Source organism: Lytechinus pictus, chromosome 1, assembly GCF_037042905.1.
Source record: "Lytechinus pictus isolate F3 Inbred chromosome 1, Lp3.0, whole genome shotgun sequence".
NCBI lineage: Eukaryota > Metazoa > Echinodermata > Echinoidea > Temnopleuroida > Toxopneustidae > Lytechinus > Lytechinus pictus.
In genome coordinates this window covers 15298738-15316109 of record NC_087245.1, presented here as the reverse complement: position 1 = coordinate 15316109, position 17372 = coordinate 15298738, and the positions used below count along the sequence as shown (strand labels likewise).

General features: G+C 36.9%; 1 protein-coding gene across 1 annotated transcript in view; it reads right to left on the bottom strand.

Annotated features, from left to right (window-relative positions):
* Nucleotides 1-17372, bottom strand: part of LOC129263760 (mucin-5AC-like) — a 133989-nt gene that overhangs the window by 15849 nt on the left and 100768 nt on the right. The window contains exons 61-72 of the mRNA XM_064097751.1: nucleotides 17022-17369; nucleotides 15846-16229; nucleotides 13963-14310; nucleotides 12739-13086; nucleotides 10855-11202; nucleotides 9775-10062; nucleotides 7891-8238; nucleotides 6811-7098; nucleotides 4923-5270; nucleotides 3891-4130; nucleotides 2008-2355; nucleotides 1012-1215 (exon numbers count right to left, since the gene is read on the bottom strand). Coding sequence (XP_063953821.1) covers nucleotides 1012-1215; nucleotides 2008-2355; nucleotides 3891-4130; nucleotides 4923-5270; nucleotides 6811-7098; nucleotides 7891-8238; nucleotides 9775-10062; nucleotides 10855-11202; nucleotides 12739-13086; nucleotides 13963-14310; nucleotides 15846-16229; nucleotides 17022-17369 — 3840 coding nt within the window. The remainder of the gene's footprint in view (nucleotides 1-1011; nucleotides 1216-2007; nucleotides 2356-3890; nucleotides 4131-4922; nucleotides 5271-6810; nucleotides 7099-7890; nucleotides 8239-9774; nucleotides 10063-10854; nucleotides 11203-12738; nucleotides 13087-13962; nucleotides 14311-15845; nucleotides 16230-17021; nucleotides 17370-17372) is intronic.

Genomic DNA, 17372 nt, shown 5'->3' with positions numbered 1-17372 from the left:
CTCTGAATATAATGAAAGAAACACCTTCATGAGAACACTAATGATAAAATAATGCTAATAATACTAATAATCGATAATCATATTAATCATAGCAATAATATTAATAATGATAATAACAACAACATTTTTACCAGGGGTAGCCACTTCAGTTCCCAAAACTGTTATCCGAGCAGGTCTGGCTTAACATGATGATGGTATTCATACCCTAGCATTTGACAGACTGCCTAGGCCCAAAGCATTTGTGGAATTTCTTCCTACAGGGTAACCATTTATTACACCTACACATATCATTATATCTATCAATCAGTAAATCAATATTCACTATCAAACTGGAAACTATAATTTCTGCAATAGACAAGCTCCTCTTTACCTCATCGGCAAGTTTATACAATTGACCCTTCCTTTCTTTCATAAGGATGGGTAAATCACAAAGCAAGATATTAATATCTAAATATGCCTGACATAGCAGGCAGAAATTGAATGGAACTAGTGACTAGTGACTAGTGACTTTATCAAGGTATTTGTCGCAATTCTACTTTTAATACATTAGCATGTTGCTTTTCCAATGTACTTGGCCAACTCTTAAATACCACTTGCTCATTGACTAATTTCTGCTTCCGGAGGATCTAATGATAAGCACAATTCAAAAGAATATTAAAACTATCATGCTATTTGAGTTCAAATGACCTTATTCTCATCATGCACAGAATGGAACAACGAACTAGCTTTTCAAAGATGATCATATGTCCATCTGCTTTCTGGCTGGTGATATCAAGTCGGTGACACAAAAGGAAGGGCAGGAAGGGTGACCCCATCCCTATGATTTTTGAGTGATAAAGTATCATCTCTGACACTTTACCCTTCCCTTCTTCACTTAAAGAGTAACCAAAGCATTTATAAAAAATTGTCCTTTTCTCACAAACTTGACCTAACTGTGTCTACTGCCATTCATACATTATCCATATTCTGGAATGTTTCCAGATATTGTGCGAATTGTTCCCTGTGTGGTACCTGTTGTGGTGGCTGGAGTGGTTCCAGTTGTTGTTCCTGTTGTGGTACCTGTTGTGGTTCCAGTTGTTGTTCCTGTTGTGGTACCTGTTGTGGTTCCAGTTGTTGTTCCTGTTGTGGTACCTGTTGTTGTTTCTATAGTGGTTCCAGTTGTTGTTCCTGTTGTAGTGCCTGTTGTTGTTTCTATAGTGGTTCCAGTTGTTGTTCCTAGATTTGTTCATGTAAAGAAGAACTAGATGTATATTATCATAAAGGATGAAATATGACAATATTCTGTTCCAAAGTAAGTAGCAAATGAAACGCAATTCAAAGGAAATCAGCCATGGTAACACAATATTATGTCTGCAAGTATCCAATTCAAAATGAAAAAGGAAATCTTTAACTTAAAAAAAAATGCAGACAAATCATTTCTATTAAATTGAGCAAGTCGTTGCCCTATATCACAATGACATCACGTACATGTATGTGACAAAACTGAAATCCCCAAACAGGATTACTGTCATTAATCTACAATTCAAAACTATCCTACTGTTTTTCCCATCCTGTAAATCTTTCACAATCATGCTCCTTTCACATTTCTTCTTTTCAAATCACATTTCATTTGTGTTTGATTCAATTTTCACCAATCATAATGTTCATGAAATATTCCATAACAAAGGGTAAATTCACTAAATTTGTGTACAGCTCCTCCAATGAAACTGTTTGATAATGAAATTCAAACAAATTTCAATAACTTAAAAGAGCATCTTTCACATGAATATTGACACCAAGAGCGACACTTTCCCCACAATACCTTATTTTCAAATGATATTAAGAAGAAAAAAAACATACATGTAGATATCGCGTTTGTCTTTAAAAAAAAGCTCTTATCTTTATCCATTACTTCCTTATCACGACAACACACATGTTTTCCATTTAACAAAACTTTTAAATGCATATTTATAGTGACATTGGTCATACTACCAGGAATTAGTGAAAATACTTGATTGATGCAACTACCTTCTGTGGTTGTTCCAGGTGGTGAGCAAGTGACAGTGTGCCAACTGCAGCACAGCCAGCTACATTCATAGTCCAGACATATTGGTCTTCCTAGTATATTAATACAACGAAGACCTGTATTCACATCAACGGTAACAGCGTCAGTAGTTTCATTCCACAACACATGTGTGTCTACTGTCCTGCACCGGATACCGAATACGCTGCAATCTTCAGGGAAACCGGGGAAGTGCCGGGCATCTGCAAGAAGTTCAACTTCCTCAGCTGGAGCACTCTCAGATTGCATTTGTCCAGAATCATCATTAATCCAGTCAGTCCAAATACATTTGTAATCTCTGCTGGGAACACACTCTGCAAGACAAAAGGAGTTTTGGATTGCCAATAAAGTAGTAGAATATGACTGGAAAAAAGTCATTTTAAGTGTTACATTAAAGAGAGGGAGAAAGTGCAGTATAAGGAGTTCTACATGTAGTAATAGTTGAGTATTCTGCAATTGTCATGACATATCAGGACAAGCTGGTGAAGCAATTAATTTCAAAACAATTAATACCACAACAACAAGAAAATAAATTTACCTGAGCAAGGTAATGCAAATAAAACTCAAGTCCATCTCTGAATATAATAAAAGAAATGCCTTCATGAGAACACTAATGATAAAATAATGCTAATAATACTAATAATTGAAATTCATATTAATCATAGCAATAATACTAATAATAATAATAACAACAACATTTTTACCAGGGGTAGCCACTTCAGTTCCCAAAACTGTTATCCGAGCAGGTCTGGCTTAACATGATGATGGTATTCATACCCTAGCATTTGACGGACTGCCTAGGCCCAAAGCATTTGTGGAATTTCTTTCTACAGGGTAACCATTTATTACACCTACATGTACACATATAATTATAACATACATAAATATCTCACCATAGCCATCTATATATTGATGGTGGTGATTTTTTACCTGATTGCTAAGAAAGCATGAATGCTTGTAAGCAAGCAACCAGAGGACCGACGGCTTAAGGTCCTCTCCGAAGGACCTGGTAATGAGGATTAATGCCTTACCAAAGGGCACTAGCGCACAAAGTGGGAATCGAACCTGGGTCACCGGAATACGAGTACCCCGCTCTACCGACTGAGCTATCGCGCCTCCAATAACTATCAATCAGTAAATCAACATTCACTACCAACATAGAAACTATCATTTCTGCAAAAGACAAGCTCCTCTTTGCCTCATCGGCAAGTTTATACAATTGACCCTTCCTTTCTTTCATAAGGATGGGTAAATCACAAAGCAAGATATTAATATCTAAATATGCCTGACATAGCAGGCAGAAATTGAATGGAACTGGTGACTAGAATAGCATATCAATAAATACTTTATCAAGGTATTTGTGGCAATTCTACTTTTAATACATTAGCATGTTACTTTTTCCAATGTACTTGGCCAACTCTTAAATACCACTTGCTCATTGACTCATTTCTGATTCCGGAGGATCTAATGAAAAGCACAATTCAAAAGAATATTAAAACTTTCATGCTATTTGAGTTCGAATGACCTTATTCTCATCATGCACAGAATGGAACAACGAACTAGCTTTTCAAAGATGATCATCTGTCCATCTCCTTTCTGGCTGGTGATATCAAGTCGGTGACACAAAAGGAAGGGCAGGAAGGGTGACCCCATCCCTATGATTTTTGAGTGATAAAGTATCATCTCTGACACTTTACCCTTCCCTTCTTCACTAAAAGAGTAACCAAAGCATTTATAAAAAATGGTCCTTTTCTCACAAACTTGATCTTACTGTGTCTACTGCCATTCATACATTATCCAAATTCTAGAATGTTTCCAGATATTGTGCCAATTGTTCCCTGTAATGTACCTGTTGTGGTGGCTGGAGTTGTTCCTGGAGTGGTTCCAGTTGTTGTTCCTGTTCTGGTACCTGTTGTGGTACCTGTTGTGGTTCCTGTTGTTGTTCCTGTTGTGGTACCTGTAGTTGTTCCTGTTGTGGTTCCAGTTGTTGTTCCTGTTGTGGTACCTGTTGTTGTTTCTATAGTGGTTCCAGTTGTTGTTCCTGTTGTAGTGCCTGTTGTTGTTTCTATAGTGGTTCCAGTTGTTGTTCCTAGATTTGTTCATGTAAAGAAGAACTAGATGTATATTATCATAAAGGATGAAATATGACAATATTCTGTTCCAAAGTAAGTAGCAAATGAAACGCAATTAAAAGGAAATCAACCATGGTAACAGAATATTATGTCTGCAAGTATCCAATTCAAAATGAAAAAGGAAATCTTTAACTTTAAAAAAAATGCAGACAAATCATTTCTATTAAATTGAGCAAGTCGTTGCCCTATATCACAATGACATCACGTACATGTATGTGACAAAACTGAAATCCCCAAACAGGATTACTGTCATTAATCTACAATTCAAAACTATCCTACTGTTTTTCCCATCCTGTAAATCTTTCACAATCATGCTCCTTTCACATTTCTTCTTTTCAAATCACATTTCATTTCTGTTTGATTCAATTTTCACCAATCATAATGTTCATGAAATATTCCATAACAAAGGGTAAATTCACTAAATTTCTGTACAGCTCCTCCAATGAAACTGTTCGATAATGAAATTCAAACAAATTTCAATAACTTAAAAGAGCATCTTTGACATGAATATTGACACCAAGAGCGACACTTTCCCCACAATACCTTATTTTCAAATGATATTAAGAAGAAAAAAAACATACATGTAGATATCGTGTTTGTCTTTAAAAAAAAACTCTTATCTTTATCCATTACTTCCTTATCACGACAACACACATGTTTTCCAATTAACAAAACTTTTAAATGCATATTTATAGTGACATTGGTCATACTACCAGGAATTAGTGAAAATACTTGATTGATGCAACTACCTTCTGTGGTTGTTCCAGGTGGTGAGCAAGTGACAGTGTGCCAACTGCAGCACAGCCAGCTACATTCATAGTCCAGACATATTGGTCTTCCTAGTATATTAATACAACGAAGACCTGTATTCACATCAACGGTAACAGCGTCAGTAGTTTCATTCCACAACACATGTGTGTCTACTGTCCTGCACCGGATACCGAATACGCTGCAATCTTCAGGGAAACCGGGGAAGTGCCGGGCATCTGCAAGAAGTTCAACTTCCTCAGCTGGAGCACTCTCAGATTGCATTTGTCCAGAATCATCATTAATCCAGTCAGTCCAAATACATTTGTAATCTCTGCTGGGAACACACTCTGCAAGACAAAAGGAGTTTTGGATTGCCAATAAAGTAGTAGAATATGACTGGAAAAAAGTCATTTTAAGTGTTACATTAAAGAGAGGGAGAAAGTGCAGTATAAGGAGTTCTACATGTAGTAATAGTTGAGTATTCTGCAATTGTCATGACATATCAGGACAAGCTGGTGAAGCAATTAATTTCAAACCAATTAATACCACAACAACAAGAAAATAAATTTACCTGAGCAAGGTAATACAAATAAAACTCAAGTCCATCTCTGAATATAATAAAAGAAACACCTTCATGAGAACACTAATGATAAAATAATGCTAATAATACTAATAATTGAAATTCATATTAATCATAGCAATAATACTAATAATAATAATAACAACAACATTTTTACCAGGGGTAGCCACTTCAGTTCCCAAAACCGTTATCCGAGCAGGTCTGGCTTAACATGATGATGGTATTCATACCCTAGCATTTTACCGACTGCCTAGGCCCAAAGCATTTGTGGAATTTCTTTCTACAGGGTAACCATTTATTACACCTACATGTACATATATAATTATAACATACATAAATATCTCACCATAGCCATCTATATATTGATGGTGGTGATTTTTTACCTGATTGCTAAGAAAGCATGAATGCTTGTAAGCAAAGCAAGCAACCAGAGGACCGACGGCTTAAGGTCCTCTCCAAAGGACCTGGTAATGAGGATTAATGCCTTACCAAAGGGCACTAGCGCACAAAGTGGGAATCGAACCCGGGTCACCGGAATACAAGTACCCCGCTCTACCGACTGAGCTATCGCGCCTCCAATAACTATCAATCAGTAAATCAACATTCACTACCAACATAGAAACTATCATTTCTCCAAAAGACAAGCTCCTCTTTGCCTCATCGGCAAGTTTATACAACTGACCCTTCCTTTCTTTCATAAGGATGGGTAAATCACAAAGCAAGATATTAATATCTAAATATGCCTGACATAGCAGGCAGAAATTGAATGGAACTGGTGACTAGAATAGCATATCAATAAATACTTTATCAAGGTATTTGTGGCAATTCTACTTTTAATACATTAGCATGTTACTTTTTCCAATGTACTTGGCCAACTCTTAAATACCACTTGCTCATTGACTCATTTCTGATTCCGGAGGATCTAATGAAAAGCACAATTCAAAAGAATATTAAAACTTTCATGCTATTTGAGTTCGAATGACCTTATTCTCATCATGCACAGAATGGAACAACGAACTAGCTTTTCAAAGATGATCATCTGTCCATCTGCTTTCTGGCTTGTGATATCAAGTCGGTGACACAAAAGGAAGGGCAGGAAGGGTGACCCCATCCCTATGATTTTTGAGTGATAAAGTATCATCTCTGACACTTTACCCTTCCCTTCTTCACTAAAAGAGTAACCAAAGCATTTATAAAAAATGGTCCTTTTCTCACAAACTTGACCAAACTGTGTTTACTGCCATTCATACATTATCCATATTCTGGAATGTTTCCAGATATTGTGCCAATTGTTCCCTGTAATGTACCTGTTGTGGTGGCTGGAGTTGTTCCTGGAGTGGTTCCAGTTGTTGTTCCTGTTGTGGTACCTGTTGTGGTACCTGTTGTGGTTCCAGTTGTTGTTCCTGTTGTGGTACCTGTAGTTGTTCCTGTTGTGGTTCCAGTTGTTGTTCCTGTTGTGGTACCTGTTGTTGTGCCTGGAGTGGTTCCAGTTGTTGTTCCTGTTGTGGTACCTGTTGTTGTTTCTATAGTGGTTCCAGTTGTTGTTCCTGTTGTAGTGCCTGTTGTTGTTTCTATAGTGGTTCCAGTTGTTGTTCCTAGATTTGTTCATGTAAAGAAGAACTAGATGTATATTATCATAAAGGATGAAATATGACAATATTCTGTTCCAAAGTAAGTAGCAAATGAAACGCAATTCAAAGGAAATCAACCATGGTAACAGAATATTATGTCTGCAAGTATCCAATTCAAAATGAAAAAGGAAATCTTTAACTTTAAAAAAAATGCAGACAAATCATTTCTATTAAATTGAGCAAGTCGTTGCCCTATATCACAATGACATCACGTACATGTATGTGACAAAACTGAAATCCCCAAACAGGATTACTGTCATTAATCTACAATTCAAAACTATCCTACTGTTTTTCCCATCCTGTAAATCTTTCACAATCATGCTCCTTTCAGATTTCTTCTTTTCAAATCACATTTCATTTGTGTTTGATTCAATTTTCACCAATCATAATGTTCATGAAATATTCCATAACAAAGGGTAAATTCACTAAATTTCTGTACAGCTCCTCCAATGAAACTGTTCGATAATGAAATTCAAACAAATTTCAATAACTTAAAAGAGCATCTTTCACATGAATATTGACACCAAGAGCGACACTTTCCCCACAATACCTTATTTTCAAATGATATTAAGAAGAAAAAAAACATACATGTAGATATCGCGTTTGTCTTTAAAAAAAAGCTCTTATCTTTATCCATTACTTCCTTATCACGACAACACACATGTTTTCCAATTAACAAAACTTTTAAATGCATATTTATAGTGACATTGGTCATACTACCAGGAATTAGTAAAAATACTTGATTGATGCAACTACCTTCTGTGGTTGTTCCAGGTGGTGAGCAAGTGACAGTGTGCCAACTGCAGCACAGCCAGCTACATTCATAGTCCAGACATATTGGTCTTCCTAGTATATTAATACAACGAAGACCTGTATTCACATCAACGGTAACAGCGTCAGTAGTTTCATTCCACAACACATGTGTGTCTACTGTCCTGCACCGGATACCGAATACGCTGCAATCTTCAGGGAAACCGGGGAAGTGCCGGGCATCTGCAAGAAGTTCAACTTCCTCAGCTGGAGCACTCTCAGATTGCATTTGTCCAGAATCATTATTAATCCAGTCAGTCCAAATACATTTGTAATCTCTGCTGGGAACACACTCTGCAAGACAAAAGGAGTTTTGGATTGCCAATAAAGTAGTAGAATATGACTGGAAAAAAAGTCATTTTAAGTGTTACATTAAAGAGAGGGATAAAGTGCAGTATAAGGAGTTCTACATGTAGTAATAGTTGAGTATTCTGCAATTGTCATGACATATCAGGACAAGCTGGTGAAGCAATTAATTTCAAACCAATTAATACCACAACAACAAGAAAATAAATTTACCTGAGCAAGGTAATACAAATAAAACTCAAGTCCATCTCTGAATATAATAAAAGAAACGCCTTCATGAGAACACTAATGATAAAATAATGCTAATAATACTAATAATTGAAATTCATATTAATCATAGCAATAATACTAATAATAATAATAACAACAACATTTTTACCAGGGGTAGCCACTTCAGTTCCCAAAACTGTTATCCGAGCAGGTCTGGCTTAACATGATGATGGTATTCATACCCTAGCATTTGACGGACTGCCTAGGCCCAAAGCATTTGTGGAATTTCTTTCTACAGGGTAAACATTTATTACACCTACATGTACACATATAATTATAACATACATAAATATCTCACCATAGCCATCTATATATTGATGGTGGTGATTTTTTACCTGATTGCTAAGAAAGCATGAATGCTTGTAAGCAAGCAACCAGAGGACCGACGGCTTAAGGTCCTCTCCGAAGGACCTGGTAATGAGGATTAATGCCTTACCAAAGGGCACTAGCGCACAAAGTGGGAATCGAACCTGGGTCACCGGAATACGAGTACCCCGCTCTACCGACTGAGCTATCGCGCCTCCAATAACTATCAATCAGTAAATCAACATTCACTACCAACATAGAAACTATCATTTCTCCAAAAGACAAGCTCCTCTTTGCCTCATCGGCAAGTTTATACAATTGACCCTTCCTTTCTTTCATAAGGATGGGTAAATCACAAAGCAAGATATTAATATCTAAATATGCCTGACATAGCAGGCAGAAATTGAATGGAACTGGTGACTAGAATAGCATATCAATAAATACTTTATCAAGGTATTTGTGGCAATTCTACTTTTAATACATTAGCATGTTACTTTTTCCAATGTACTTGGCCAACTCTTAAATACCACTTGCTCATTGACTCATTTCTGATTCCGGAGGATCTAATGAAAAGCACAATTCAAAAGAATATTAAAACTTTCATGCTATTTGAGTTCGAATGACCTTATTCTCATCATGCACAGAATGGAACAACGAACTAGCTTTTCAAAGATGATCATCTGTCCATCTGCTTTCTGGCTTGTGATATCAAGTCGGTGACACAAAAGGAAGGGCAGGAAGGGTGACCCCATCCCTATGATTTTTGAGTGATAAAGTATCATCTCTGACACTTTACCCTTCCCTTCTTCACTAAAAGAGTAACCAAAGCATTTATAAAAAATGGTCCTTTTCTCACAAACTTGACCAAACTGTGTTTACTGCCATTCATACATTATCCATATTCTGGAATGTTTCCAGATATTGTGCCAATTGTTCCCTGTAATGTACCTGTTGTGGTGGCTGGAGTTGTTCCTGGAGTGGTTCCAGTTGTTGTTCCTGTTGTGGTACCTGTTGTGGTACCTGTTGTGGTTCCAGTCGTTGTTCCTGTTGTGGTACCTGTAGTTGTTCCTGTTGTGGTTCCAGTTGTTGTTCCTGTTGTGGTACCTGTTGTTGTGCCTGGAGTGGTTCCAGTTGTTGTTCCTGTTGTGGTACCTGTTGTTGTTTCTATAGTGGTTCCAGTTGTTGTTCCTGTTGTAGTGCCTGTTGTTGTTTCTATAGTGGTTCCAGTTGTTGTTCCTAGATTTGTTCATGTAAAGAAGAACTAGATGTATATTATCATAAAGGATGAAATATGACAATATTCTGTTCCAAAGTAAGTAGCAAATGAAACGCAATTCAAAGGAAATCAACCATGGTAACAGAATATTATGTCTGCAAGTATCCAATTCAAAATGAAAAAGGAAATCTTTAACTTTAAAAAAAATGCAGACAAATCATTTCTATTAAATTGAGCAAGTCGTTGCCCTATATCACAATGACATCACGTACATGTATGTGACAAAACTGAAATCCCCAAACAGGATTACTGTCATTAATCTACAATTCAAAACTATCCTACTGTTTTTCCCATCCTGTAAATCTTTCACAATCATGCTCCTTTCACATTTCTTCTTTTCAAATCACATTTCATTTGTGTTTGATTCAATTTTCACCAATCATAATGTTCATGAAATATTCCATAACAAAGGGTAAATTCACTAAATTTCTGTACAGCTCCTCCAATGAAACTGTTCGATAATGAAATTCAAACAAATTTCAATAACTTAAAAGAGCATCTTTCACATGAATATTGACACCAAGAGCGACACTTTCCCCACAATACCTTATTTTCAAATGATATTAAGAAGAAAAAAAACATACATGTAGATATCGCGTTTGTCTTTAAAAAAAAGCTCTTATCTTTATCCATTACTTCCTTATCACGACAACACACATGTTTTCCAATTAACAAAACTTTTAAATGCATATTTATAGTGACATTGGTCATACTACCAGGAATTAGTAAAAATACTTGATTGATGCAACTACCTTCTGTGGTTGTTCCAGGTGGTGAGCAAGTGACAGTGTGCCAACTGCAGCACAGCCAGCTACATTCATAGTCCAGACATATTGGTCTTCCTAGTATATTAATACAACGAAGACCTGTATTCACATCAACGGTAACAGCGTCAGTAGTTTCATTCCACAACACATGTGTGTCTACTGTCCTGCACCGGATACCGAATACGCTGCAATCTTCAGGGAAACCGGGGAAGTGCCGGGCATCTGCAAGAAGTTCAACTTCCTCAGCTGGAGCACTCTCAGATTGCATTTGTCCAGAATCATTATTAATCCAGTCAGTCCAAATACATTTGTAATCTCTGCTGGGAACACACTCTGCAAGACAAAAGGAGTTTTGGATTGCCAATAAAGTAGTAGAATATGACTGGAAAAAAAGTCATTTTAAGTGTTACATTAAAGAGAGGGATAAAGTGCAGTATAAGGAGTTCTACATGTAGTAATAGTTGAGTATTCTGCAATTGTCATGACATATCAGGACAAGCTGGTGAAGCAATTAATTTCAAACCAATTAATACCACAACAACAAGAAAATAAATTTACCTGAGCAAGGTAATACAAATAAAACTCAAGTCCATCTCTGAATATAATAAAAGAAACGCCTTCATGAGAACACTAATGATAAAATAATGCTAATAATACTAATAATTGAAATTCATATTAATCATAGCAATAATACTAATAATAATAATAACAACAACATTTTTACCAGGGGTAGCCACTTCAGTTCCCAAAACTGTTATCCGAGCAGGTCTGGCTTAACATGATGATGGTATTCATACCCTAGCATTTGACGGACTGCCTAGGCCCAAAGCATTTGTGGAATTTCTTTCTACAGGGTAAACATTTATTACACCTACATGTACACATATAATTATAACATACATAAATATCTCACCATAGCCATCTATATATTGATGGTGGTGATTTTTTACCTGATTGCTAAGAAAGCATGAATGCTTGTAAGCAAGCAACCAGAGGACCGACGGCTTAAGGTCCTCTCCGAAGGACCTGGTAATGAGGATTAATGCCTTACCAAAGGGCACTAGCGCACAAAGTGGGAATCGAACCTGGGTCACCGGAATACGAGTACCCCGCTCTACCGACTGAGCTATCGCGCCTCCAATAACTATCAATCAGTAAATCAACATTCACTACCAACATAGAAACTATCATTTCTCCAAAAGACAAGCTCCTCTTTGCCTCATCGGCAAGTTTATACAATTGACCCTTCCTTTCTTTCATAAGGATGGGTAAATCACAAAGCAAGATATTAATATCTAAATATGCCTGACATAGCAGGCAGAAATTGAATGGAACTGGTGACTAGAATAGCATATCAATAAATACTTTATCAAGGTATTTGTGGCAATTCTACTTTTAATACATTAGCATGTTACTTTTTCCAATGTACTTGGCCAACTCTTAAATACCACTTGCTCATTGACTCATTTCTGATTCCGGAGGATCTAATGAAAAGCACAATTCAAAAGAATATTAAAACTTTCATGCTATTTGAGTTCGAATGACCTTATTCTCATCATGCACAGAATGGAACAACGAACTAGCTTTTCAAAGATGATCATCTGTCCATCTGCTTTCTGGCTTGTGATATCAAGTCGGTGACACAAAAGGAAGGGCAGGAAGGGTGACCCCATCCCTATGATTTTTGAGTGATAAAGTATCATCTCTGACACTTTACCCTTCCCTTCTTCACTAAAAGAGTAACCAAAGCATTTATAAAAAATGGTCCTTTTCTCACAAACTTGATCTTACTGTGTCTACTGCCATTCATACATTATCCATATTCTGGAAGGTTTCCAGATATTGTGCCAATTGTTCCCTGTAATGTACCTGTTGTGGTGGCTGGAGTTGTTCCTGGAGTGGTTCCAGTTGTTGTTCCTGTTGTGGTACCTGTTGTGGTACCTGTTGTGGTTCCAGTTGTTGTTCCTGTTGTGGTACCTGTAGTTGTTCCTGTTGTGGTTCCAGTTGTTGTTCCTGTTGTGGTACCTGTTGTTGTGCCTGGAGTGGTTCCAGTTGTTGTTCCTGTTGTGGTACCTGTTGTTGTGCCTGTTGTGGTTCCAGTTGTTGTTCCTGTTGTGGTACCTGTAGTTGTTCCTGGAGTGGTTCCAGTTGTTGTTCCTGTTGTGGTACCTGTTGTTGTGCCTGTTGTGGTTCCAGTTGTTGTTCCAGTAGTGGTACCTGTTGTTGTTTCTATAGTGGTTCCAGTTGTTGTTCCTGTTGTAGTGCCTGTTGTTGTTTCTATAGTGGTTCCAGTTGTTGTTCCTAGATTTGTTCATGTAAAGAAGAACTAGATGTATATTATCATAAAGGATGAAATAAGACAATATTCTGTTCCAAAGTAAGTAGCAAATGAAACGCAATTAAAAGGAAATCAACCATGGTAACAGAATATTATGTCTGCAAGTATCCAATTCAAAATGAAAAAGGAAATCTTTAACTTTAAAAAAAATGCAGACAAATCATTTCTATTAAATTGAGCAAGTCGTTGCCCTATATCACAATGACATCACGTACATGTATGTGACAAAACTGAAATCCCCAAACAGGATTACTGTCATTAATCTACAATTCAAAACTATCCTACTGTTTTTCCCATCCTGTAAATCTTTCACAATCATGCTCCTTTCACATTTCTTCTTTTCAAATCACATTTCATTTCTGTTTGATTCAATTTTCACCAATCATAATGTTCATGAAATATTCCATAACAAAGGGTAAATTCACTAAATTTCTGTACAGCTCCTCCAATGAAACTGTTCGATAATGAAATTCAAACAAATTTCAATAACTTAAAAGAGCATCTTTCACATGAATATTGACACCAAGAGCGACACTTTCCCCACAATACCTTATTTTCAAATGATATTAAGAAGAAAAAAAACATACATGTAGATATCGCGTTTGTCTTTAAAAAAAAGCTCTTATCTTTATCCATTACTTCCTTATCACGACAACACACATGTTTTCCAATTAACAAAACTTTTAAATGCATATTTATAGTGACATTGGTCATACTACCAGGAATTAGTAAAAATACTTGATTGATGAAACTACCTTCTGTGGTTGTTCCAGGTGGTGAGCAAGTGACAGTGTGCCAACTGCAGCACAGCCAGCTACATTCATAGTCCAGACATATTGGTCTTCCTAGTATATTAATACAACGAAGACCTGTATTCACATCAACGGTAACAGCGTCAGTAGTTTCATTCCACAACACATGTGTGTCTACTGTCCTGCACCGGATACCGAATACGCTGCAATCTTCAGGGAAACCGGGGAAGTGCCGGGCATCTGCAAGAAGTTCAACTTCCTCAGCTGGAGCACTCTCAGATTGCATTTGTCCAGAATCATTATTAATCCAGTCAGTCCAAATACATTTGTAATCTCTGCTGGGAACACACTCTGCAAGACAAAAGGAGTTTTGGATTGCCAATAAAGTAGTAGAATATGACTGGAAAAAAAGTCATTTTAAGTGTTACATTAAAGAGAGGGATAAAGTGCAGTATAAGGAGTTCTACATGTAGTAATAGTTGAGTATTCTGCAATTGTCATGACATATCAGGACAAGCTGGTGAAGCAATTAATTTCAAACCAATTAATACCACAACAACAAGAAAATAAATTTACCTGAGCAAGGTAATACAAATAAAACTCAAGTCCATCTCTGAATATAATAAAAGAAACGCCTTCATGAGAACACTAATGATAAATAATGCTAATAATACTAATAATTGAAATTCATATTAATCATAGCAATAATACTAATAATAATAATAACAACAACATTTTTACCAGGGGTAGCCACTTCAGTTCCCAAAACTGTTATCCGAGCAGGTCTGGCTTAACATGATGATGGTATTCATACCCTAGCATTTGACGGACTGCCTAGGCCCAAAGCATTTGTGGAATTTCTTTCTACAGGGTAAACATTTATTACACCTACATGTACACATATAATTATAACATACATAAATATCTCACCATAGCCATCTATATATTGATGGTGGTGATTTTTTACCTGATTGCTAAGAAAGCATGAATGCTTGTAAGCAAGCAACCAGAGGACCGACGGCTTAAGGTCCTCTCCGAAGGACCTGGTAATGAGGATTAATGCCTTACCAAAGGGCACTAGCGCACAAAGTGGGAATCGAACCTGGGTCACCGGAATACGAGTACCCCGCTCTACCGACTGAGCTATCGCGCCTCCAATAACTATCAATCAGTAAATCAACATTCACTACCAACATAGAAACTATCATTTCTCCAAAAGACAAGCTCCTCTTTGCCTCATCGGCAAGTTTATACAATTGACCCTTCCTTTCTTTCATAAGGATGGGTAAATCACAAAGCAAGATATTAATATCTAAATATGCCTGACATAGCAGGCAGAAATTGAATGGAACTGGTGACTAGAATAGCATATCAATAAATACTTTATCAAGGTATTTGTGGCAATTCTACTTTTAATACATTAGCATGTTACTTTTTCCAATGTACTTGGCCAACTCTTAAATACCACTTGCTCATTGACTCATTTCTGATTCCGGAGGATCTAATGAAAAGCACAATTCAAAAGAATATTAAAACTTTCATGCTATTTGAGTTCGAATGACCTTATTCTCATCATGCACAGAATGGAACAACGAACTAGCTTTTCAAAGATGATCATCTGTCCATCTCCTTTCTGGCTGGTGATATCAAGTCGGTGACACAAAAGGAAGGGCAGGAAGGGTGACCCCATCCCTATGATTTTTGAGTGATAAAGTATCATCTCGGACACTTTACCCTTCCCTTCTTCACTAAAAGAGTAACCAAAGCATTTATAAAAAATGGTCCTTTTCTCACAAACTTGATCTTACTGTGTCTACTGCCATTCATACATTATCCATATTCTGGAATGTTTCCAGATATTGTGCCAATTGTTCCCTGTAATGTACCTGTTGTGGTGGCTGGAGTTGTTCCTGGAGTGGTTCCAGTTGTTGTTCCTGTTGTGGTACCTGTTGTGGTACCTGTTGTGGTTCCAGTTGTTGTTCCTGTTGTGGTACCTGTTGTTGTGCCTGGAGTGGTTCCAGTTGTTGTTCCTGTTGTGGTACCTGTTGTTGTGCCTGTTGTGGTTCCAGTTGTTGTTCCTGTTGTGGTACCTGTAGTTGTTCCTGGAGTGGTTCCAGTTGTTGTTCCTGTTGTGGTACCTGTTGTTGTGCCTGTTGTGGTTCCAGTTGTTGTTCCAGTAGTGGTACCTGTTGTTGTTTCTATAGTGGTTCCAGTTGTTGTTCCTGTTGTAGTGCCTGTTGTTGTTTCTATAGTGGTTCCAGTTGTTGTTCCTAGATTTGTTCATGTAAAGAAGAACTAGATGTATATTATCATAAAGGATGAAATAAGACAATATTCTGTTCCAAAGTAAGTAGCAAATGAAACGCAATTAAAAGGAAATCAACCATGGTAACAGAATATTATGTCTGCAAGTATCCAATTCAAAATGAAAAAGGAAATCTTTAACTTTAAAAAAAATGCAGACAAATCATTTCTATTAAATTGAGCAAGTCGTTGCCCTATATCACAATGACATCACGTACATGTATGTGACAAAACTGAAATCCCCAAACAGGATTACTGTCATTAATCTACAATTCAAAACTATCCTACTGTTTTTCCCATCCTGTAAATCTTTCACAATCATGCTCCTTTCACATTTCTTCTTTTCAAATCACATTTCATTTGTGTTTGATTCAATTTTCACCAATCATAATGTTCATGAAATATTCCATAACAAAGGGTAAATTCACTAAATTTCTGTACAGCTCCTCCAATGAAACTGTTCGATAATGAAATTCAAACAAATTTCAATAACTTAAAAGAGCATCTTTCACATGAATATTGACACCAAGAGCGACACTTTCCCCACAATACCTTATTTTCAAATGATATTAAGAAGAAAAAAAACATACATGTAGATATCGCGTTTGTCTTTAAAAAAAAGCTCTTATCTTTATCCATTACTTCCTTATCACGACAACACACATGTTTTCCAATTAACAAAACTTTTAAATGCATATTTATAGTGACATTGGTCATACTACCAGGAATTAGTAAAAATACTTGATTGATGCAACTACCTTCTGTGGTTGTTCCAGGTGGTGAGCAAGTGACAGTGTGCCAACTGCAGCACAGCCAGCTACATTCATAGTCCAGACATATTGGTCTTCCTAGTATATTAATACAACGAAGACCTGTATTCACATCAACGGTAACAGCGTCAGTAGTTTCATTCCACAACACATGTGTGTCTACTGTCCTGCACCGGATACCGAATACGCTGCAATCTTCAGGGAAACCGGGGAAGTGCCGGGCATCTGCAAGAAGTTCAACTTCCTCAGCTGGAGCACTCTCAGATTGCATTTGTCCAGAATCATTATTAATCCAGTCAGTCCAAATACATTTGTAATCTCTGCTGGGAACACACTCTG